The sequence below is a fragment of the Rhinopithecus roxellana genome, chromosome 12, assembly GCF_007565055.1.
Source record: "Rhinopithecus roxellana isolate Shanxi Qingling chromosome 12, ASM756505v1, whole genome shotgun sequence".
Classification (NCBI taxonomy): Eukaryota; Metazoa; Chordata; class Mammalia; order Primates; family Cercopithecidae; genus Rhinopithecus; species Rhinopithecus roxellana.
In genome coordinates this window covers 112,213,863-112,238,285 of record NC_044560.1, presented here as the reverse complement: position 1 = coordinate 112,238,285, position 24,423 = coordinate 112,213,863, and the positions used below count along the sequence as shown (strand labels likewise).

The 24,423-nt window shown below is 55.5% G+C and overlaps 1 protein-coding gene across 4 annotated transcripts in view; it reads left to right on the top strand.

The window, feature by feature from the left end:
* GRAMD1A (GRAM domain containing 1A) overlaps window positions 1-23,621 on the top strand; it is a 32,582-nt gene extending 8,961 nt beyond the window's left edge. For 2 of the 4 annotated variants that reach the window (XM_010369358.2, XM_010369360.2), the window contains 18 exons: window positions 5,638-5,848; window positions 5,935-5,955; window positions 6,400-6,484; window positions 6,604-6,707; window positions 6,796-6,891; window positions 7,986-8,066; window positions 9,698-9,810; window positions 9,983-10,133; window positions 10,637-10,835; window positions 12,263-12,406; window positions 15,947-16,065; window positions 16,147-16,289; window positions 18,401-18,504; window positions 18,588-18,761; window positions 18,852-18,939; window positions 20,128-20,235; window positions 20,319-20,439; window positions 23,200-23,621. In XM_010369358.2, coding sequence (XP_010367660.2) covers window positions 5,638-5,848; window positions 5,935-5,955; window positions 6,400-6,484; window positions 6,604-6,707; window positions 6,796-6,891; window positions 7,986-8,066; window positions 9,698-9,810; window positions 9,983-10,133; window positions 10,637-10,835; window positions 12,263-12,406; window positions 15,947-16,065; window positions 16,147-16,289; window positions 18,401-18,504; window positions 18,588-18,761; window positions 18,852-18,939; window positions 20,128-20,235; window positions 20,319-20,439; window positions 23,200-23,292 — 2,155 coding nt within the window. In that variant the 3' untranslated portion in view covers window positions 23,293-23,621. Of the gene's footprint in view, window positions 1-5,637; window positions 5,849-5,934; window positions 5,956-6,399; window positions 6,485-6,603; window positions 6,708-6,795; window positions 6,892-7,985; window positions 8,067-9,697; window positions 9,811-9,982; window positions 10,134-10,636; window positions 10,845-12,262; window positions 12,407-15,946; window positions 16,066-16,146; window positions 16,290-18,400; window positions 18,505-18,587; window positions 18,762-18,851; window positions 18,940-20,127; window positions 20,236-20,318; window positions 20,440-23,199 lie in introns of all 4 variants that reach the window. The other 2 variants (XM_010369357.2, XM_010369359.2) reach the window with 1 other exon arrangement.
* Window positions 23,622-24,423: the final 802 nt, after the last annotated feature.

Sequence of the window (24,423 nt, the reverse complement as noted above, 5' to 3'; positions counted from 1 at the left end):
CTTCACTCTGCCTTCAGCTAGCCTGGTTGGGCAACCCCAGGGCCTGCCCTTGAGTACTTCCTCTTTGCCCAGCCCTGGAGCAAAAACTGGGGGCGTGGTCCCTGCCCTGTCTGTGTGCCTTGAGCCTCTCCTCAGGCTTCCTTCCCCCAGGCCCTGCCCCTAGACCTGTGGTTGTGGGAAAGTAGGGCAGGTCTGTGTTTCACGCTAGAGGGCTGAGAAAAGCAGGCAGGGTAGGATGTGGTCCCTGATACTTAAGAGTCCCTCCCTGCTCACCAGTGCTGTCTGGGTGAGGCCAAACTCCTGACCAGGATCACCAGGCCTGTGCACCTCCACTGCTCCCCCAGCCCCACTGGCCACCTCACTCATGCTCAGACCTGCCAGGCTCAGTCCTGTCCCTGAACTTGATGTTCTGCACCTGGAACAGTCTCCCAGCCTTTGCCACATCTGTTCTTTGTCCTCAGGTGAACAAGTGGGCTTTGTTCAGGGAGGCTTTTGCTGACTCTTACTAAAGAAATTGGTTGGGCACAGTGGCTCATGCCTTTAATCCCAGCACTTTGGGAGGCCAAGGTGGGAGGATCACTTGAGTTCAGGAGTTTGAGACCAGCCTGGGTAACATAGCAAGACCCCATTTCTACAAAAACTTTAAAACTCAGCTAGGCATGGTGGTGTGAGACTGTAGTCCCAGCTACTTGGGAAGCTAAGGCTGGAGGATTGCTTGAGCCCAAGAGTTCGATCCTGGAGTGACTTGGGAGGCTGAGGCTTGAGAATTGCTTGACCCCAGGAGTTCGGAGCTGCAGTTAACCATGATTTCGCCAGTGTACCGCAGTGACAGAGTGGGTGACAGAGTGTGACCTTGTCTCTAAAAAAATTTTAAAAGCATCTCTGCCCCCCTAGTTGTCCCATCCCTTATCTCTGTGGTCCTCAAACTTGAATGTGCATCAGAATCTCTGGCCCCACCCCAGTTCTGATTCAGGAGGTTGGAAGTGGTCCTGGACTCTGCCTTTTGAACACCTTCCAAGTCCTGCCTGCTGCTCTCTGGGGACCATTCTGAGCAGTATTGCTTTATGGTGTTTACCAGTGTCTGAGGTCGCCATCCCTGCTCATTTGTTTTCTTACTGATGGTCTGTGTTTCCCTGTTACAGCATCAGGTCCCTGCAGGCAGGGACTTGTATTGGCTTTGCTCACTTCCTTGTGGCAGGTGCACGGTATTTAGAGGTGACAGGCTGGAGTTGAGGGTCAGTCATGGAGGCTCCTAACATCAGGCAGAGTGCTTGTGAGGTCCCTGTCAGGGTCAGCAGAGCGTCATGGACAGTGGTGCACTGGGCTGGCAGCCGGGCTGTACACTCCATTTTAGTCCGCCAGTCCCTGCGGGAGGAGAAGCAGCATAGTTAAGGTGTCTTTCAGTTACTGGGCTTTGTGGATTTGCCTCACCTCCATCTCTGTGCAACCCTAGGAGGTGAGCACTGTAATTCCCATCATACCCAAGAGGAAACGGAGGCACAGGAGGCTTCAGACCCTGGCTCAGGGTCACATGGAAAGGACGCGGCTGTACTTGACTAGAGGCTCCTTGGACCGTGGGGCCGACACTCCAGGCTGCTGCCCCGGAGACCTGCGGGTCCAAGGAGTCGTGCACCAAGTTCTATGAGGGGTGGGGGAGGAGGGCCGATCACCCAGGCCATCCTCAACAGTAAGTGCTCACGGAGCACCTCCTGTGCGCCAGGCCTTGCTCTAGGTGATGGGGACACTCACATCGTGGGTGGGGGGTACGGTAGGGAGAGATGGATAAGAACTAGGGGAAGTACTGAAGGTCCCGGGAGGCAGCAGGGAGATGCGCTTTGCAGAAAGAGAACAGGGAGGAGGGGGATCGGGAGGGCAGGGTAGGGGGTGTTAAATAGGGAGGTGGGGAAGGTGTCCACTGAGCAGAGACCTGAGGGAGGTCGGGGAGCCCTGTGGATTTGGATGTCTGGGAGGAAGGGCATTTTGAGCAGAGGCACCGGCCAAGGCAGGAGATGGGAGAGGGAGTGCAGGGCTGATGAGGGCAGAGAGAGACCAGGCAGGAGGGCCCTGATGGACTCAGGTGATCCCCGGCTCCCTCCAACTGAAGATGGGGGTAGGGATCGGAACAGGGAGACCAGGGAGGAGGCTGCTGGGATGGCCCAGGGGAAAAGCAGTGGCCTGGGCCACTGGCTATTTAATTATTTTATTCATTTATTTTATTCCACACATTTATTTTACAAGTGTTACATGAATGCCTACCCTGCATCCTGTCCCACACTGTGCTGGGGACAGAGCAGTGACCCACAGATGCATGAGGGACTTGGACCTGTCTTCGGAGAGTGACGGCCCAGAGTAGTCTGGGATGGGAGCTGCCCAGGGGACTGTGGGGTCACGCATGAGCCAAAGTCCTGAAGGCAAATAAGGATTTACTAGACAAAGAGGAACTACGGTCTGGACAGACAGAATGGCATGTATTCAGGCTTGGAGTTAAGAGAGACAATTTTGAGTTGCCCCAGGTGGTGGAGGGAATCTCACCTGCACCCCAGAATACATCGAGGCCCCCAGATGGGAATCCTGCCTTGAAATAAACCAAGCCTGTGGCCAGGTGCAGTAGCTCACACCTGTAATCTCCTAGCTCTTTGGGAGACTGAGGCAGGTGGACTGCGTGAGCTCAGGAGTTTGAGACCAGCCTGGGCAACGTGGTGGAACCCTGTCTCTACTAAAATACAAAAAATTAGCCAGGCGTGGTGGCGGGTGCCTGTAATCCCAGCTACTCGGGAGGCTGAGGCAGGAGAATCACTTGAACCTGGGAGGCGCAGGTTGCAGTGAGCTGAGATAGTGCCACTGCACTCCAGCCTGGGCGACAGTGTGACTCTTTGTCTCCAAAAAAGAAAGAAAAAAGAAATAAGCCAGGCCTGTATCCTACGGCAAGTGGTTTCCTGCTTTGATTTACTTTCCTCCTCTGTAAAGCAGGCATGGTTAATAGTATCAAAGGCACCGGCTTGAGAAATAATACAGTTAATCATACGGAGAGCTTGACATAGTTCATGATAAGGAGTCAACAAAGAATGTCCTTTTAAGGTTCCCGACGCCATCCCCACAGTCCTTATTACAGTTCATGTTTGCACAGTCAAGTTGGGAGTGTCCTGTTTGTTCAGTGTCTGCCTCCCCACCAGAGGGCTCATTCCCCAAGGGCAGGAGCTGTGTCCGGTGGGCTCTACTGATGCCAGCTGCAGCCAGTGTGCAGATTATTCATTTAGCCTCCGGTGTTTATTGAGCATTCGCTATGTGCCTAGAGTGTTGGGCTCTAGGGACCGGGTGGTAACCAAGACCTCCTGAAGGTCACAGTCTCGGTAGACAGTAAACAAACAATAAATAAGCAGGACACTCTAGATAACCTGAGGTGTGGCAATGGAGGTGACTGCCTTAGGCTGGATAATGGGGAAGGAGAGCATTTGAGCTGAAGGGGACAGAGCCAGTGATGCCGGGCCATGGAAGGACATTCAGGTGGAGAGACTACTAGTGTGGAGGCCTTAGCATGGGAATGAGGTTGGAGAGCTTAGGGACAAAAGCAGGCTGGGATGGCCAGGGTAGAGGGAGGACAGGGAGAGGGAGGTCAGCAAGGTTCCAGGGCCAAATCACCACACCAGGGTGAGGTCTTTGCTTTTACCTGGAGTGAGCTACAACCAGGGCAGGGCTCAGACCTGACTCAGACAGTTACAGGCCCCCTCTGGTTGTCGGACACCAGGGAAGAGGCTGCTGGGATGTCCAGGCTGGAGGTGATGGAGGCTGGAGCAGGGAGAAATGGGTATAATAAAAATAATGGATGCCAGGCACGGTGGCTCACACCTGTAATCCCAAAATTTTGGGAGGCCAAGGCAGGCGGATAACCTGAGGTCAGGAGTTCAAGACCAGCCTGGCCAACATGGTGCAACCCCGTCTCTACAAAAATTAGCCAGGCATGATGGTGGGTGCCTGTAATCCCAGCTACTAGGGAGGCTGGGGCGGAAGAATCGCTTGAACCCGGGAGGCGGAGGTTGCAGTGAGCTGAGATCGTGCCATTGCACTCCAGCCTGGGCAACAGAGCGAGACTCCATCTCAAACTAAAAATAATGGAAATAGGGCTGGGTGCAGTGGCTCACACCTGTAGTACCAGCACCTATGGTAGTGTCCAAAGTGGGAGGATCACTTGAGGCCAGGAGTTTGAGAACGGCCTGGGCAACGTAACTAGACCCTATCTGTACAAAAATGTTTTAAAAATAAAAAAGCTGGTGCAGGGGGGTGCACCCGTAGTCCCAGCTACCCGGGAGGTTGAGGCAGGAGGATCTCTTGAGCCCAGGAGCTTGAGGCTGCAGTGAGCCATGATTGTGCCACTACACTCCATCCTGGGTGACAGCGAGACCCTATCTCTAAAAATAAAAATAAGAATAAATAATGGAAATAGATTTTGAAATGAGAGATGAGGAAAATAAGAAAGATGCTTAGGGTTTAGCTCCAACAACTGAATGGAAAGTTGCTGTTCAATAAATATTTGTTGTATGAATTAGGAATTTAACTTAAAAAAATAGCAGGTATAGGCCAGGCATGGTGGCTCCACGCCTGTAATCTCAGCATTTTGGTAGGCTGAGGTGGGCAGATCACTTGAGGTCAGGAGTTTGAGACCAGCCTGGCTGACATGGAGAACCTGTGTCTCTACTAAAAATACAAAAATTAGCCAGGCATGGTAGTGTGATCCTGTAATCCCAGCTGCTCAGGAAGTTCAGGCAGGAGAATCACTTGAACCCAGGAGGAGAAGGTTACAGTGAGTTGAGATCACACCACTACACTCCAGCCTGGGCGACAGAGCAAAAAACTCCGTCTCAAAATAAAACAAAACATAGCAGGTGTCATCAAGAGCTCTCTATGTGCCATGCTCTGTTAGAATTACTTTACATGGGCTGGGCACGGTGGCTCATGCCTGTAATTCCAGCACTTTGGGAGGCTGAGGCTGGAGGATCGCTTGAGGCCAGGATTTTGAGACCAGCTTGGGCAACTTAGGAAAACCCCATCTCAAAAAAAATTAAAGTGTGCTAGGCATGGTGGCTCGCACCTGTAATCCCAGCACTTGGGAGGCCAAGGTGGGCAGATCATGAGGTCACGAGTTCGAGTCCAGCCTGGCCAACATGGTGAACCCCCATCTACTAAAAATACAAAAGTTAGCCATGTGTGGTGGCAGGAACCTGTAGTCCCAGCTACTCGGGAGGCTGAGGCAGGAGAATCAGTTGAACCCAAGAGGTGGAGGTTGCAGTGAGCTGAGATCATGCTACTGACTCCAGCCTGGGCGACAAAGCAAGACTCAAAAAATAAATAAATAAAACAAAGTAAAATAAAGGAAGTGCTTTACATGTCCTGGTTTGTTTAAGCCCCAAAACAACCAGATGAGAACATGTATTTATCATCCCTGAATTACTGATGAAGTAACCGTAGCACAAAGATGTTAAGGAGCGTGTTCTGAGTCTCACTGCTGGGAAGAGGAACGGGATGGCTGGGTGGATGGGTGTGTACTCAGGGATCAATGGGTGGGCCTCTGAAAATAGGCCTGTCCCCGAACCCCAGCCTGTTTCTTCCAGTTAACACTTCTCTTCCTCTTCCTGCCCCCAGCACCACACCCCACTCTGGCCGGAGCACACCAAGCAGCTCCCCATCGCTCCGGAAGCGGCTGCAGCTCCTGCCTCCAAGCCGGCCCCCACCTGAGCCAGAACCAGGCACCATGGTGGAGAAGGGGTCGGATAGCTCCTCAGAGAAGGGTGGGGTGCCTGGGACCCCCAGCACCCAGAGCCTAGGCAGCCGGAACTTCATCCGCAACAGCAAGGTTGGTGCAAACCCAGGTGGGGAGAGGGCTGGGGGTGCTGGCGGTGATCTAGGGGCTCATCCTGACTCCTCTCCTTTCCTTTGCAGAAGATGCAGAGCTGGTACAGTGTAAGTGTCTGGGCAAGGGGCTTGCTGGAGGGTTGGGAGGACAGGGTGCTGGGCCAGGAGCTCCAGGCTGCAGCAGTCAAGGAGCACGTGCTGAGATGGAGTGGGTGCAGACCTAGGGTCACATTCTGTGCTGTTATTTATGTGCTGTGTGACCTTGGGTGAATTACTTAACCTCTCTGGGCCTCTCTCTGTCCTTGAGAAGCAGCTCCACCTTACAAGGCTGGAGGGAACATTGAATGAGTCAGTGATGCTGGTGGGTGCTTGGTGCAGGGCCTGGCTTACATAAGAAATCTGTAAATGGCAGCTGTCACTGCGGTTACTGGTGTGTTGTGTGCATTGGAATCTGTCAGGGACTTAAGAGGCTGAGGGGGTTCCAGGAGCTTTGTGAGGCAGAATTGGGAGTGTGAACCCCCATCCAGATTCTCACCTCCCAAACTTCCTCAGATGCTGAGCCCCACTTACAAGCAGCGTAATGAGGACTTCCGGAAACTGTTCAGCAAACTCCCCGAGGCAGAACGCCTTATTGTGGGTGAGTCCCGGACCCCAGTCCCAGCTCCTAGCCTGGCCCTGTGACTCCCTGCCAGCCCACGGGCGCCAGCACAGCCTTGTGACTCGGGTGTCCTCCTGTCTCTCCCCGACCACTCTCAGATTACTCCTGCGCCCTGCAGCGCGAGATCCTGCTCCAGGGCCGCCTCTACCTCTCCGAGAACTGGATCTGCTTCTACAGCAACATCTTCCGCTGGGAGACCACCGTGAGCCCACGGCAGGGCGGGGTGCAGGGGCGGGGGCCCTCACATCCAGGCCCCACCCCGCTCCTATTGACCATTCTGCTGTCCTCAGATCTCCATCCAGCTGAAGGAAGTGACATGCCTAAAGAAGGAAAAGACGGCCAAGCTGATCCCCAACGCCATCCAGATCTGTACAGAGAGCGAGAAGGTGACGGAGGACCCGGTGACGGGACCACGCGGTCCCCCCTCTCAGCAGGCCACCTCCCCCAACCATGCAGAGCCCCGTTTGTTCTACATCCTGAGTTTTCTCCGTGCTGTCCCCTTCTCTCTGTTCTCCCGGCCCAGGCGCCCATCACCCCTGACCTGATCCCTGCACCAGCCTCTCCTCTCTTTCCCTGCAACCTGTCACCTCACACAGCTGCTCAGGAACAGCAGAAATAGTAAAACTCTTCCATGCATGTGGCACCTCAGCCGCCCCTCCCTTCGTAAGTCTCCCGATGCTGTGTCCTGTCCCTGTCATTGTGGCCTTGTGTCCGCTGGTTGCAAGATGGCTTTCTCACCAGCAGTCCAACAAGAAGGGGGACAGGTGTAGGGGACACTTCCCAGCAGACTTCCCTTTGTGTTTTGTTGGTTAAAAGTGGATCTGGCCAGGTGCAGTGGCTCATGCCTGTATTCCCAGCATTTTGGGGAGGCTGAGGCGGGAAGATTGCTTGAGCCTAGGAGATTGAGGCTAACCTGGGCAACATAGTGAGACCCTGTCTCTAAAAAATTCCCAAAAATTAACTGGGTGTGGTAGCACACACCTGTAGTCCCAGCTACTCACTCAGGAGGCTGAGACGGGAGGATGGCTTGAGCCCAGGAGGTTGAAGCTACAGTGAGCCATGATCACACCACTGCACTCCAGCCTAGGTGACAAAGCCAGATCCCGTCTCAAAAAAAAAAAAAAAAAAAAAAGATCAACTGACTATTCTTAGTGGCAAAGGAGGCTGGGAAAGTTCCCTGGGCTTCCCCCATGATATCCCAGCCTCTCTGGGCTGACCCTGTCTAGAGATGCCTCTGTCCCCTCCCTGGACTGGGAGCTCCAAGGACAGGACCAGCGGCCGTCTCCCCATCCCAGTGATTCTGGCATTGTCCAGCGCAGGGCCAGGTGCAGGACAGACCTTCTGTGGAACTAATGCAGAGGTGAATTAGTGGATTCATGAGGACAAAGATGTGGCGTCAGCGCAGATGAGGGTGCCGCTTCTCCGCCTCTGTCCTGGTCCCTTCCCAACCTGCTCACACCTCTGTCTCTCTCCCTGACAGCATTTCTTCACTTCCTTTGGGGCCCGTGACCGCTGCTTCCTCCTCATCTTCCGCCTCTGGCAGAATGCGCTGCTTGAAAAGGTGGGCCTGGGTGAGGCCTGGGTGGGGATGGGGAGTTCCCAGGGGGATCGTGGAGCCAGGGACCCCAGAACTTGACGAGCTGTAGGCAGCCCAGCTCTTCTCCATGGTCACCAGGCCCGATGCCCCTGCAGCACCTCCCTGGACCCCACCTGACCCTGAAGCTGAGTCTCTGGCAAAGGGACATGAATTGGTGTAAACTGTCGTAATTCTTCCCTGGGGCTGGGAATGATTTTCACCCTGAAGGAAGTCCAGGTTCCGCTGGCAGTGGGGGAGCGTGGAGCGTGGATAGAGGTTGGGTGGTCATCATAGGATACCGGCTATGGCTGGCCCACAGCACCTCAGAGAGCCCCAGCCCCGTCCTCTGGCTGAGCGGCACTCACGTGCTGCCTTCTCAGAGGCTCCGATCTCCCTGGGGCAGGCAGGAGTGCTGAGGGTCCCATTCAGCATCCTGAGAGAGGGACAGAGCACAGTCAGACCCTAAGGAGGACAGGGCAGAGCCCCGGAGTTCCAGCCCCTTCCCCTGGGGCAAGTGATTGAACCCCATCTGTCAAATGGGAGCCATCCCCACTTCACAGCACCCAGAATTGTGCCCAGAATAAGTACGCAGTCATGTCAGCTCTTATGAGCAGAGTAGCCGAGTAGGGTCACATCTCAGCACTGCCACTTCCTGGCAGGACCTCGGCATGTCACCTTGCACTTCTCAGCGCCATTGTCTTAAAAGGATGATGAGGTTAGCACCTACTTTCCAGATGGTTATGAAGACACAGTGAGTTAGCACATCTGTAAAGCGGTTAGAAGAATGCGGCTAGTTGACAAGGTGGCAAATGTCTGCTGCTATGATCACTTACTGTTATCTGCCATCACTGTCATTCAGCCACTCTGGCCGTGGGTGGCTGAAAGCCCAAGGCTCCCGAGGACACCTGGGAAAAGATTCAGGCGGGCAGGATGGCATAGGGGTGGGAGCCTCAGCCCTGGAGTCTGGCAGGGCTTGACCAAGTCACTTGGTGACCTTGAGCACATGACTTTCCCTACATGACTTCCCCTTCCTGGGCCTCCATGTTCTCTGTAAAAATGGGAACATTCATGGCTGGGCGTGCTGGCTCACACCTGTAATCCCAGCACTTTGGGAGGCCGAGATGGGCAGATCATGGTGCCCACGAGGTCAGGAGTTCGAGTCCAGCCTGGCCAACGTGATGAAACCCCATCTCTACTAAAAATGCAAAAATTAGCTGGGTGTGGTGGTGGGCACCTGTAATCCCAGCTCCTTGGGAAGCTGAGGTAGGAGAATCGCTTAAACCCAGGAGGCAGAGATTGCAGTGAGCTGAGATCATACCACTGCACTCCAGCCTGAGCAACAGAGCCAGACTCCATCTCAAAAAATAAAAAATAAAAAAAAGTTATAAAAACAATGGGAACATTTTCTGGCCAGAGTATTGTGGGGACTTGGGAGGTGGGAGGTTTGAGTTCTGGGCGCAGGGCCTGGAGGGGCTGTAGCAGGGGTTTCCCGTGTGCTGGGGCCAGGTCTGGTGCGGGAGATTGTGGCTGCCTCCTTGTGGAAGCCAGGGGAACTGCGGTGGGCCGGGCTCTGCCTGGGGTGAGATGGAAGCCAACCCCAGATCCTGCCTCTCCAGACGCTGAGTCCCCGCGAGCTCTGGCACCTGGTGCATCAGTGCTATGGCTCAGAGCTGGGCCTCACCAGTGAGGATGAGGACTATGTCTGCCCCTTACAGCTGAACGGTTTGGGGTGAGTTGGAGGTCAAGGGAGGTTGAAGGGTTCGGGGGAGAACAGGACGGCCGGCGTGCAGAGTTACTGGAGTGTTGGGGGACCTGAGGTGGTTGTACGAAGTCTGGGGGATTCAGGAGGGTGTGTGGGGTCTCAAGGACACAACAGTCCTGCTTCCTCCCCTTCCCCACAGGGCCCCCAAGGAAGTGGGAGATGTGATCGCCCTGAGCGACATCACCTCCTCGGGGGCAGCTGACCGAAGCCAGGAGCCAAGCCCAGTGGGTTTGCGCCGTGGCCGCGTCACGCCCAACCTTTCCCGAGCCAGCAGCGACGCAGACCATGGGGTGAGTGGTGGGGTGGAAGAGGGGTGGGATACTGATAGGAAGAGACAGGAGGGCTGGGGGGGGGTGGAGTGGGAGAAGGACAGCCTGACAGATTTGGAGGGGAATGGACAGAGGGACAGGGGAGGCCTGGATGGAGTGATGGGATGGGGAGGGGAAGACGCACATGGAACAGACAGGAAAAGAGAGACAGGGAAGAGGGGACAGACAGAAAGGATGAGAGACAGAAGGGGTGGGAGACGGGTGGATAGATGAAGCAGCAGACAGACAAATGGACAGGACAGGTAAGAAAGCTTATGGCCCGGGCATCTGAAACAAGCCTGGCAGGGGCTGAGAGGGGCCCTCATCTGGGTGGCCCCAGGCCACTCGCAGCTCAACCGCGAGCCCTCGGTGCACACACCACCGAGGGTCTGCACAGGCTCTGGAATCCTTGTGGCCAGTGTGGACTTGGGAGCCCTGGGGCTGGGATGGAGGTGGCCAAGGCTGCATCAGGCCTTTCTCTGCAGGCAGAGGAGGACAAGGAGGAGCAGGTAGACAGCCAGCCAGACGCCTCCTCCAGCCAGACAGTGACCCCGGTGGCTGAACCCCCGAGCACAGAGCCCACCCAGCCTGACGGGCCCACCACCCTGGGCCCCTTGGATCTGCTACCCAGCGAGGAGCTGTTGACAGACACGAGTAACTCCTCTTCGTCCACTGGGGAGGAAGGTGAGGCAGGTGGGCCCGATTCATTTGCCTCCGGTACTTGCAAGCCTCTCTTAGTCTTAAGCAAGAGGGGATGGATTAGCTGCCGGCACTTGAGAATCCAGGGGCAGGCGGGATGGCGTTCAGGCACTGTTGCTAGAAATCTCTGTCTTTACCCTGCTTTGAAGGCAGCATGGCAGGGTGAACACAAGCACAGACTGAAGGCAGCTTGCCAGGATTCAGATCCTGGTCACACCACTTCCTGACCATGTCACGGGGGCAAATTGTGTAACTTCTCTGAGCTTTGCTTTCCTCCTCTGAAAACGGGGTTAACAATGATAATACCCACTTCACAGGGTTGTTGTTCAGAGACTATAAATGAGGCTGCGTGCGATGGCTCACACCTGGAATCCCAGCACTTTGGGAGGCCAAGATGGGAAGGATTGCTTGAGGCCAGGAGTTGGAGAACAGCCTGGGCAGCAAAGCAAGACCCCATTCTGTACAAAAAAGAAAAAAAAGAAAAAGCTAGTTGTGGTGCACACCTGTAGTCTCAGCTACTTGGCAGACCAAGGCAAGAGGATCCCTTGAGGCCAAGAGTTTGAGACAAGCCTGGGCAACATAGTGAGACCCCTGTCTTTACAAAAAAATTAAAAAATTAGCCAGGCATGGTGTCATGCACCCTGTGTAGTCTCAGCTACTGGGGAGGCTGAGGCAGGAGGATTGCTTGAGCCCAGGAGTGAGCTATGATTGCACCACTGTACTCCAGCCTGGACAACAGAGCGAGACCCCTGTCTCTAAAATGAACAAAGGGAGAGAATAAAGTGATTCCATACATCTAAAGCACTTGGGCCAGTTAGTAAGGGTTGACTATTAGTATTTCTATTATCATTATTATATTCATTTTCTCTCTCCACTAAGTCTCAGGTAGCCTCTACTCTTGTGTCTTATGGGGCAGAGATGGCCTCAGCCCTGCCCCAGCCCAGCCCAGTGAGAGAGAGCAGCCTATTTTTCCCAGTGTCTACAGCTGACACCCTAGGGTTGGCTCTGATCGGGCCATCTTGAGAGCATGCCTGCCCCTGAACCAATCACTGTGGTTGATCAGCTAGACCTGGGCCACCCACTCACCCCTGAACCAATTGCTGTGCTCCTAGGCTGATGCTCCCAGGAGTGCGTGCTATCCCGTAATGAATCCTTGTGAGTTAAGTCTCAGGGCCTAGGTGTGTTCTCCACCCAGAACCAAGCACAGTGGCTCTGACTGTCTGGACCTGGAGCACATGCCAATCCTCAGCCCATCCCTGAGTCACAGGAGGGCTCTGGGTCAGTGTCCTGCTCTGCTCCAGGAGGTTGGGTCTGCCCCTGCACCCTACAAGGCCTGGGAGTGGGGAGGCATGGCCCAAGGAGGGAGGGAAGAGTGGAGGCAGTTGTCATCCCCAGCTCTCCTCTGTCTCTAGCGGACCTGGCTGCCCTGCTTCCTGACCTCTCCGGCCGCCTCCTCATCAACTCTGTCTTCCATGTGGGCGCTGAGCGGCTCCAGCAGATGCTCTTCTCGGACTCGCCCTTCCTCCAGGGCTTCCTACAGCAGTGCAAGTTCACAGGTCAGTGGGTGCATGAAGGAGAGGCCGAGGTTACCCAGATGTAGGGGAGGGGTGAGAAAGGGTAGCCCAGGACAGGGGAAGGCACTGCTAGCCAGTGCAGCTGGGTGGGGTGCTGAAAAGCAACGTTTCTGAGACCAGAAGCAGTTCTGCCTGTTACTAGCTGGGTAGGCTTGGGAGGGGTTCTGAGACTCTGTGCCTCAGTTTCTCCTTCTGTATAATGGGGGTATGATAATAGTACCTGGCTTATTGGTTATCGTGAGATCTAAGTGAGTTCATACTAGAAAAGTGCCTGGAGCAATACCATATAGTAAGCGTTTAATAAATACAAGTTAAGAGGCTGAGACAGGGCTGGGCGTGGTGGCTCACACCTGTGATCCCAGCACTTCGGGAGGACGAGGCAGGTGGATCACCTGAGGTCAGGAGTTCGAGACCAGCCTGGCCAACATGGCGAAACCCCGTCTCTACTAAAAATACAAAAAAATTAGCCGGGCATGGTGGCGGGCACCTGTAATCCCAGCTACTCAGGAGGCTGAGGCAGGAGAGTCGCTTGAACCTGGTAGGCAGAGGTTGCAGTGAGCCGAGATTGTGCTGTTGTACTCCAGCCTGGGTGACAGAGTGACTCTGTCTCTTTCTTTTTTTTTTTTTTTTTTTTTTTTTTTTTGAGACGGAGTCTCGCTCTGTTGCCCAGGCTGGAGTGCAGTGTCCGGATCTCAGCTCACTGCAAGCTCCGCTTCCCGGGTTTACGCCATTCTCCTGGCTCAGCCTCCCGAGTAGCTGGGACTACAGGCGCCCGCCACTTCGCCCGGCTAGTTTTTGTATTTTTAGTAGAGACGGGGTTTCACCGTGTTAGCCAGGATGGTCTCGATCTCCTGACCTCGTGATCCACCCGTCTCGGCCTCCCAAAGTGCTGGGATTACAGGCTTGAGCCACCGCGCCCGGCCGACTCTGTCTCAAAAAGAAAAAAAAAAAAAAAGCAGGAGTGGGGCCAAGGCGGGAAGGTCATGTCACCCCAGCAGTTGGAGACCAGCCTGGCGACATAATGGGACTCAGTCTTTACAAAAATAAAAAAAAGAATTAGCTGAGCATGGTGCTGCACACCTGTAATCCCAGTTACTTTGGAGGCTCAGGCAGGACAATTCCTTAAACCCAGGAGGTGGAAGTTGCAGTGAGCTGAGATCATGCCACTGCACTCCAGAGAGAGACTCCATAAAAACAAACAAAAGCTCCTGAGGCCTCCCCGAAGCTGAGCAGATGCCGGCATCACGCTTCCTGTACAGCCTGTGGAACTGTGAACCCATTAACCTCTTTTCTTTCTTTTTTTTTTTTTTTTTTTTTTTGAGACGGAGTCTCGCTCTGCCGCCCAGGCTGGAGTGCAGTGGCCGGATCTCAGCTCACTGCAAGCTCTGCCTCCTGGGTTTACGCCATTCTCCTGCCTCAGCCTCCCGAGTAACTGGGACTACAGGTGCCCACTACCTCGCCCGGCTAGTTTTTTGTATTTTTTAGTAGAGACGGGGTTTCACCGTGTTAGCCAGGATGGTCTCGATCTCCTGACCTCGTGATCCGCCCGTCTCGGCCTCCCAAAGTGCCGGGATTATAGGCTTGAGCCACCGCGCCCAGCCAACCTCTTTTCTTTATAAGTTTCCGAGCCTCAGGTATATATAGTAATGTAAAAACGGCCTAATACGGAGCTCCTCAGCCTGACACGCCAGCCCCTTTAGGACATAAGCATAGTTTTGGGGGCCTTGTAGCCCCACAACACGAGGCACAGTCGTCCTGACTCTGCAGGAGATACTACATGTCTCATCAATATAGAAAAAGAAACAAAGAGAAACTCCCATCTTACATGCTCCTCCCCTGCTTGAATCTCTTTCGTAGCCTCCCAGGTTCTTTGACTGGTCCCATGTCAACCCTTCCAGTCTCACCCAGTGCTGTGGCTGCCCCTTTCCATACCTGGCTGCTCCGTCCCAGCCTCAGGGGACTTCTCCCAATGTCGGCCTCCAGCCTCAGGGCCTTTACTGATACCACGCTGTTCTCCCGGGCTCCTCCGCCCCCACCCCCTTCCTTCCTCAGTTCCTTCTTCAGGACTTGGTTTTGATTTCATATCCTCCTGGCATCCTTCCCTGACCTTCTTCAGATCCCATATACCCCCAGATACTCAGCCTCTGCCCTTAACTCACACCACGCCAGTAGTGTGTGGTCTTTATTTATAGATGTTTCCTGTGGTTCTCAAAAGATTCTAGGTGCTAAGGACAGGAGTTCATCTATCCTGATCTCCCACTGGCCTCCAAGCCCTGCCTAGGCCTGACAGAGTGGACATTAAGTGTGTGATCGTTAACATGTATTTATGTATTTATTTTTGAGTCGGGGGTCTTGCTGTCACCCCAGCTGGAATGCAGTGGCACAATCTTGGGTCACTGTAGCCTCTGCCTCCTGAGTAGCAGGGGTTCAAGTGATTCTCCTGCCTCAGCCTCCTGAGTAGCTGGGATTATAGGCGCCCACCACCACGCCCGGCTAATTTTTGTATTTTTAGTAGAGATGGAGTTTCACCATGTTGGCCAGGCTGGTTTCGAACTCTTGAACTCAAGTGATCCTCCTGCCTCAGCCTCCCAAATTTCCCAAAGTGCTGGGATTACAGACATGAGCCACCATGCCCATCTGTCTCAGGGAGCTTTTGATCATGGTGGAAGGCAAAGGGGGAGCAAGTGAGAGAGAGTGGAGGGGAGGTGCCACACACTTAAATGACCAGATCTCGGAAGAACTCACTATCATGAAGACAGCAGCAAACCATGAGGGATCCACCCTCATGATCCAAACACCTCTCACCAGGCCCCACCTCCAGCATTGGGGATTACAATTCAGCATGAGATTTGGGTGGTGACAATTATCCAAACTGTACCACACTCAGACTCTGTTCTAGGGATACTGGGGAGCCATGGAGTGTTCTAGGCAGAGAAGGGATACAGTCAGGCTTGGCTTTAACAAGATGCCCCTGGACCAGATGAGGAGACTGAGGCCAGACACTCAAGGGAAGGCTGGGAGGGGCACTGGGCAGGCAAAGATGGGCTGAACCAGGAATGACCCTCAGGAGGTTGGGTGTAGGTAACAAACTAGGGGTCTGACTAGGGGGTGTCCAGGGCAAGGCCTGGTGCTCCAGTGGGAGCCTGGAGGACCCTGGACCACCCCGAGTAGGGGCCTGAGAGATGCAGCAGGTTTGGGGAGATGCTGAGGCCGTGTGGAGCTCAGTGGGTTCGAGGGGTCCAAGGACCTTCCAGGAGAAGGTGTTCAAAAGATTGCAGGTCCAATGCTCAGGGCAGAAGCCAGGACGGGTGCAGAGGGGGAAACTGAGGCTGCAGCAGTGGATGAGATGGCCCTACCCAACAGCTAAGGTTTTAGGCTCCTGGAAGGAAGGTGGGGACACAGAGGAGGGGTATGGATTGGGACAAGTCCCCAGAGAGAGACTTCCCAGAAGGCTGAGTCTCCTGTGGCCTGTGGGCAAAGGACTGGGGTGTGGCCTCCTCATGCTGCTCCTCCCTCCCCTAGACGTGACCCTGAGCCCCTGGAGCGGGGACAGCAAGTGCCACCAGCGCCGGGTGCTGACGTACACCATCCCCATCAGCAACCCACTGGGCCCCAAGAGCGCCTCTGTGGTGGAGACACAGGTGGGCCAGGCGGGGCTGCCGGGCAGGTGGGGCAGCTGGGTGGGTGGGGTGGCCCTGACTGCCCCAGCTCTGTCCCTGCAGACGCTGTTCCGGCGCGGCCCCCAGGCCGGCGGGTGTGTGGTGGACTCCGAGGTGCTGACGCAGGGCATCCCCTACCAGGACTACTTCTACACTGCCCACCGCTATTGCATCCTGGGTCTGGCTCGGAACAAGGCACGGCTCCGGTGAGTGGTGACTGGGCCCCTCCACCCGATGCCCTGGTGGCCCCAGGGCCTCCTGTCCACTTCTCAAGTCAACAGCAGAGTGTTGGTTCCCACCCTGGTGGAGGAACAGAAGCGTGGGGTTCCTGAGGACCCTGTGCTCCGAATAGTGGAGGGTAGAGAAAGAGTGGCCCAGGGATGGCTCCTCCCATCTGCAGAGGGTGTTTGAACCTCAAGACTCTGAGGATACAGCAAAGCCCGGCAGTATTACTTCTCTCAGGGAGCTCATGTTCTAGTAGGGAATTGGACACTAGAGAAATAATTAGGAAAATCTGCAGAGCATTCGCTGGCAGTTAGGCCTATGGAGAGAAACGAGGAAAACACGGCAGGCTAAAGAAGCAGGACGTGGAGGCTTTTACACCTGATACGCTGGTCAGGGAAGGGCCCACTGGGAAAGACATTTGTCACCAAGAACCTGAAGGAGCTGAGAGCAACTCATTTGGGACAGCAGGTGCAAAGGCCCTGAGGCAGGGGCGGGGGCAATGACTGGAGTGGAGTAAGACTGGGTGAGTAGGAGCTGAGATTAAAGCGGTGAACCGGGGCCTGGCGCAGTGGCTCACACCTGTAATCCCAGGACTTTGGGAGGCTGAGGCAGGTGGATCACTTGAGGTCAGGAGTTTGAGACCAGCCTGGCCAACATGGTGAAACCCCGTCTCTACTAAAAATACAAAATTAGTCAGGGGTGGTGGCGCATGTCTGTAATCTCTACTACTTGGGAGGCTGAGGCACAAGAATCATTTGAACCTAGGAGGCGCAGGTTACAGTGGGCCGAGATCGGGCCACTGCACTTCAGCCTGAGTGACAGAGTGAAACTCTGTCTCAAACAAACAAACAAACGAAAAACAAATGAAAGGATTAGCCACACGTGGTGGAGATTTCAGTGAGCCGTGATCACGCCGTTGCACTCCAGCCTGGGCGACAGAGCAAGACCCTGTCTCAAAAAAAAAAAAAAAAAGGTGAACAGATGTGGCTCATGGTGAAGACTTTACTTTTTTTTTTTTTTTTGAGACGGAGTCTCGCTCTGTCACCCAGGCTGGAGTGCAGTGGCCGGATCTTAGCTCACTGCAAGCTCCGCCTCCCGGGTTTATGCCATTCTCCTGCCTCAGCCTCCGGAGTAGCTGGGACTACAGGCGCCGCCACATCGCCCGGCTAGTTTTTTTGTATTTTTTCAGTAGAGACGGGGTTTCACCGTGTTAGCCAGGATGGTCTCAATCTCCTGACCTCGTGATCCACCCGTCTCGGCCTCCCAAAGTGCTGGGATTACAGGCTTGAGCCACCGCGCCCGGCCAAGACTTTACTTTTACCTGGAGGGAAGGGCAACCAGGCCAGGGCTCTGAGCCAGGAGGGGCTGACCTGACTCAGGTGGTCCCAGGCTCCTTCTGGCTGCCTCTGTTCTGGTGGGAATAGACTGCAAGGACAGGGTCAGGAGCAGGGAGGAGGCTGCTGGGGTCATCCAGGCTGGAGGGGACGGAGGCTGAATCAGGGTGGGGAAATGGAGGGGGAAGAGTTAGATTCCGAAGAGATTTTGTAGGTTTAGCTGACAGGATTTGCAGAGAGATTGGATGTGGGGGTGAGGGAAAGAGAGCTCAAGGAGTACCCCGAGGCGTGGGGCCCGAGCCACTATAATCACAGAGCTGCCCTTGACCCAGATGGGGATGGCAGGAAGGAATGGGTTTGGGGAAAGACCAGGAGGTCAGTTTGGGACTCAGCCGTCTGTGTTGAGCTGAGCCCATGTGGAGTTGGGGTGCAGCAGCTGGATGGAAGAGGTTCAGGGGCAAGGTCTGGCTAAGACTTCGGTCAGTGGGTGGACAGGGCTCAGGCCACCTGGAGCCTTGCCCATGTACTGGGCATGGGTGGAGAAGGACTGAGGGCCGAGTTGGCTGGCATTCGGGCTGAGCGGGGTGGTGTATGGGGTATCCAGGGAAGCCATGGAGGGTAGGGAACCCATCTGTTTTGTCTGTGAGTGACAAGGGGCCCTCTCTGAATTAGGGGAAGGAAAGAACTCAACTTGGGCGATGGGACAGGCAGGGCTGGAGTCAGACCCTGACCTCCTTCCCCTGATCTCCCAACCCCAGAGTGTCCTCTGAGATCCGCTACCGAAAGCAGCCCTGGAGCCTGGTGAAGTCGCTCATTGAGAAGAACTCGTGGAGCGGCATTGAAGACTATTTCCACCATCTGGGTAGGGACAGAAGGCCGGCCAGGGCACAGGTTGGGGGATGGCCTGGCCAGGTGTGGGCATCCAGAGCCCCCTCTTTTACGCAGAGCGAGAGCTCACCAAGGCCGAGAAGCTGTCCCTGGAGGAAGGCGGGAAGGATGCCCGGGGCTTGCTATCCGGCCTGCGGCGGCGGAAGCGGCCCCTGAGCTGGCGGGCTCACGGGGATGGGCCCCAGCACCCAGATCCTGACCCCTGTGCCCGGGCTGGCATGCACACCTCGGGTGCGTTCCGTTGGGGCCGGGCCGGGTCGGGGTGGGCGGAGGATCGGGGGCCTGGGCCGGGCCATCTGACTCCAAGCTGCTCTCCTGCAGGCTCCCTCAGCTCCCGCTTCTCTGAACCATCTGTGGACCAGGGCCCCGGGGCAGGCATCCCCAATGCCCTGGTTCTCATCAGCATCGTGTGAGTAAGAGACAGGAGCAGTGGCCACACAGGCCTGAACCTGCCTCCTGGCTGTGTGACCTTGGGCAAGTGCATGGCCTCTCTGGGCTCTCTGCTTAAGTGGGAGTGCGGGTTTGCTCACAGCAAGGATTAGATGAGGCAATGTTTGGGATGTGTCGGTTTGTCATGGAGAAGTCTTCCCTGCTAGAAGAGCAGAGCCAGGGAGAGCTATGGGAGATCAGAGGGGCCTGACCTCACGCAGGGATCAAGGGGGGCTCTCTGGAGGAACAGGCACACAAAGATTCTGGAATTAGGTGCACAGGAGAGGTGTGCCTAACCAGTGAGGTCATTTATGCATGTTGCATTCTCTGTGCCCTCCCCTATGCTGAGGACACAGCAGTGATCTTGAGGAAAAGATAGACCTGACAGCAGACCACAGTGATCTGGGCCGGGATGGAGGATGCATGGGCCAAGGGATCAGGGCCAGGAGTGGGACAGCCCTGGGAGGCCAGCGGCAGCTTTCTCCCAGGCCACAGCGGGCAGTCTGGATGGGCGTCCTAAGAGGGTGGAGACCGTCTAGGCTGAGAAGGGCTTGGGCAGGGAGAATCCACACGCCTGCCCAGAAGCCTGCAGGAGTTGGTGGGCAGGACGCTGGGAGGAAACAGAAGCCGGATCCCAGGGTTGAGCAGATCCTGGGAGGTGAGGGTCAGGCCGGCTACGTGCTCAGCCTCTGAACCTCAACTCTCAGCTCTTATCCAGTGAGGGGGTATGGTGCGCTCGGCCCAGAGCTGCCCAGGGCGAGGAGGGCTGGGGGTGTTGGGGGCAGGCTGGGCGGCGCTCATCTCTCTGTTTCCCCTCACTGCTGCTGCTGCAGGATCTGTGTGAGGTAGGGTCCTGAGTCCCCCTGCCCTCCCCTCCCTGCACCCCACCCCTGTTGCAGCCTCTTCTCCCCACCCCATGCCCCCTGGCTCCCCCAGGGAGGCAACCTGGCATGGCAGTCAAGGGTATGGGCATCAGACAGGCCTGGATTTGAACCCTGACTTTCCTGCTATGGACTGTGCAACCCTAGGCATGTCTCACCCTTTCTGAGCCTCATTCTCCTCCTCTGCAATGGGGGATAGAGGTGTCCCTACAAGGTGTAGCTATATATATGGGAGGGTTCAGAGCATCTAGACCCCAGGAATCCTGACCTCTGACCCTTGTCCCCAGCCTTATCATCCTCATCGCCCTCAACGTCCTGCTTTTCTACCGCCTCTGGTCCCTGGAAAGGACAGCCCACACCTTTGAGTCCTGGCACAGCCTGGCCCTGGCCAAGGGGTGAGTGGGTAGCCTGGGAAAATGGGGGGGCTTGGGCACATTAGGGGAGGCCAAGGCCCTGCTCAGGCCCGGCATCCCCACAGCAAGTTCCCCCAGACGGCCACAGAGTGGGCCGAGATCCTGGCGCTACAGAAGCAGTTCCACAGCGTGGAGGTGCACAAGTGGAGGCAGATCCTGCGGGCCTCCGTGGAGCTCCTGGATGAGGTAGGAGGCGCCGCTCGGGCAGGGCCCGGGGCTACAGGGTTGTAGGGTCCTGTGTTGAAACCCCATCATGCGGCAGGCACCTCCCTTCTCCGGGTCTCAGTGTCCTCCTCTGTAAAATGAGGAAGCCACTCAGAGTCCCCACCCCACAGCATTACAGGGGAAAGCACGGAAGCGTGGATGGAAGCAAGAATTGACTGGCTCACATCCTGGAGAAAAGTCCAGAGTCATCTCACGTTAGGCACGGCTGGGTTTGGTCACTCAATGGCAGTAAGAGTCAGTCTCTCGTGCTCACTCTGCCCTGTGCCCATCTCCAGGGTTGGCTTCATTGGAGGCCACACTTTTCCCCGCACCGGGGACCACGGCGCTTACTCTCATTGCCTGCTGAGGTCTCAGGCCCACCCCTGACCCATCACAGCAGCCAGGGCAGGCCAGGTGTAGTCCTTCTACCCCCTACCCCACTCTGGGGTAGCTAAGGGGTCACATGGTCTGAAGGGGAGAGACTCTTCAAAGGATCTGAGGTCTCATCTCCAAAACGGAGTGGATCCAGACACCCAGACACCCAGTGTAGTTCAGGGACAATGTCTACTCAGACAACCAGGTTCCCATTCCGGTGTGTGGCGTCTTGCAAGCGATTTTGCCATGGTGGCCGTGGCCGCCTCTGTGCACAGGATAATGACTGATGCTACTTCAAAGACTGTTGTGAGGATGAGACAAGTTGACATTGGGAGTGGTGCCAGGCCCACAGGAAACACTGGATGTGGGCTGGGTGTCCTGAGTGTGAGCCTAGTGCCAGGGACAAAGCAGATGCCCAATAAATGTGATGTCATCACACAGCAATGCCCTCAGGCCCCAGGAGACTCAGGCCAGCAGTTGCGGTGGGTCAGAGCAAGTGTTGGGCACTGGGGAAGGTGTGGAAGTGGGAAGGCGGTTGGGAAACAGAGTCTGGCATTGCCTGCATTTCCAAGGCCAGCAGAGCTGAAGTTGTGGGTGACAGTGAAAACCTTGTTTCATCAGACCCTTCCATATCAGAAGGCTCATCTTTAGGAGTCTCATTCCCCCCCGAAATCAAGCTTGGGAGAGGCTCACACTGGAAGGGTGGGGCAGGACGGGGTTGGGAGAGGATGAAGGCTGAGGCCCCATCACTCAGAGAGGGTGAGCAGGGCCCCCCATCCTGCGTTATTTTATTTTATTTTTTTGAGACAGGGTCTCATTCTGTTGCCCAGGCTGGAGTGCAGTGGCACGATCATGGCTTATTGCTGCCTCGAATTCCTGGCTCAAGTGATCCTCCTGCCTCAGCCTCCTGAGTAGCTGGGACTATAGGCACGCACCACCACGCCTGGCCAATTTAAAAAATTTTTTTAGAGACCAGAGTCTCACCATGTTGCCCAGGCTGGTCTCAAACTCCTGGCCTCAGGCAATCCTCCTGCCTCGGCCTCCCAAAGTCTTGGGATTGCAGGTGTGATCCACCACACCTGGCCCTGAGTTAAATTTTTATCATTTTCCTCCCTCTCAAACTGCCAAGGGTGCCGAGCTGATGTCACAGATTGGTACTCACAGTAGATGCAGACTGAGCACTTACCTGTGGCTGGGCTATTCCAATTTTTTTTTTTTTTTAAGACTGGGTCTCTCTATGTTGCCCAGGCTGGAGTGTAGTGGCATGATCTCGGCTCACTGCAAGCTCCGCCTCCCAGGTTCATGCCATTCTTCTGCCTCAGCCTCCCAAGTAGCTGGGACTACAGGCGCCCGCCACCACACCCAGCTAATTTTTTGTATTTTTTAGTAGAGATGGGGTTTTACCGTGTTAGCCAGGATGGTCTCGATCTCCTGACCTCATGATCTGCCTGCCTCGGCCTCCCAAAGTGCTGGGATTACAGATGTGAGCCACCGTGCCCGGCCTGTTCTAAGTTTTAAGCATGACTGCCTTATCCCCACAGCCAGCCTTTGAGGAAGATGCTCTTGTTATCCCAGTTTTTTGAGACAGAGTCTCAATCTGTCACCCAGGCTGGCGTGCAGTGGCATGATCTTGCCTCACTGTAACCTCTGCCTCCCAGGTTAAAGCGATTCTCGTGCCTCAGCCTCCCAAGTAGCTGGGATTACAGGCACCCGCCACCACGCCTGGCTAATTTTTGTATTTTTAGTAGAGATAGGGTTTCACCATGTTGGCCAGGCTGGTCTTGAACTCCTGACCTTAAGTGATCCACTGGTCTCGGCCTCCCAAAGTGCTGGAATTATAGGCATGAGCCACTGTGCCCGGCCGTTATCCTGGTTTTATACATAGGTGGGCGGTATGAGGCATCTAGGGGTTCGAGGAGCTCAGGAGCTTGCCCGAGGTCACAGAGGGGGTAATGGTGACAGCTAACATGTGCTGAGCACTTAGTGCACACCGGGTTCTCAGTGCTCTTCAGAACCCTGAAATAATCCTATGGAGCAGATGTGTTACAGACCCGTATTTCAAATGAGGGGATTTTGACTCAGGGTGGTTACAGGACGTGCCTGAGGTTAACTGAGGTAACAAGATTAGAGCCAGGATTTGAACCCAGGCCATCGGGGTGCCAGGCACACACTAAGCCCCTTCCTCTGCTGCCTCTGAGAATTTAAACTGGGTGCAACGTGGCTGTGCTCTTTTCACTGAGGGACCCTGGGGTGGGGCAGTATGGCCTCTAGACCACCCTCAGTTTCTCAGTGGCAGGATGGGGGTGGGCGATATCACCCCCCAACCTCCAGCGTTCACCCCCAGCCCTGCTCACCTCCTCCCCGCAGATGAAGTTCTCGCTGGAGAAGCTGCACCAAGGGATCACAGTGTCAGATCCTCCCTTCGACACCCAGCCCCGGCCCGAAGCCAGCTTTTCCTGAGGTCCCCAGCCACGCAGCTGTTCCCCACATGGACAGATGGACACACAGAGCCTCGGCGGCCACTGCTGGCACGGTGTGAGCGCCAGGCATCTCCCACCCGCCCCTCCCGACGGCCCGACCGGGGGCTGTGCAGACGTGGGGGCCACGGAACCGAGATGCACTTTAGACCAGGGAGCTGGCCCGGCCTCTGGCAGACCCCCCACTAACTTATTTTGCCCGGCTGAGGTTGTGGGGGGCGCCTCCTGGGGTGCACGGTTCCCTCAGCTCTGGGTTTAATGTATTATATTTATTTGGGGCTGATAGTGCCCCAATAAAGGGTCAGAAGTGGCTGTGGCTGTGCCTATGGGGCCCTGGGAGTGGGTGGGAGCCTCCTGTTACACTCAGATCCTGCTGTGGTGGGGAGGGGACCTCTGTCTGTGTTCCGGGGCCATAGCCACTGAAACGATCTGGAATTCCCCCAGCATCTTACACAAGCTTTACATCATCTGAGGTCAACGCAGGAACTCCGGGGACAGACTCTGGGAGCCAGAGTTCAAATCCTGCTTCCTAGCAGTGGTGTAACTGCAGCAGGTGAACCCCCTGGAGCTCCAGTGCCCCTTCCTGTGCAATGGGCAGAATGACAGTACCTGTCTCTCAGGGCTGTTAGAAGGGAGTGGTTCTCAAACTTGAGCTGCATTCGAATCTCCTGGAGGGCTTGATGAAAAACAGACTGTGGGGCCCCTCCCTCCAAATTTCTGGTTCAGTAGGTCTGGGGCAGGGCTGGGATTCTGCCTTTATAATGAGTTCCCAGGGGATGCTCATGGTGCCATCCCAGACCACACTTTTTTTTTGTTTAAGTGAGGGTTTCTCTGTCGCCCAGGCTGGAGTGCAGTGGCACAAACATGGCTCACAGCAACCTCGACTTCCTGTGCTCAAGCCATCCTCTCACCTCAGCCTTCTGAGCAGCTGGGACTACAGGTGTCAGCCACCATGGCCGGCTAATTTTTTCTTTCTTTTTGGAGATGGGATCTCACTATGTTGCCCAGGCTAGTCTCGAACTCCTGGCCTCAAGCGATCCCTCCCGCCTCAGCTTCCCAAAGTGTTGGGATTACAGGCATGAGCCATCATGCCCAGCCCCAGACCACACTTTGA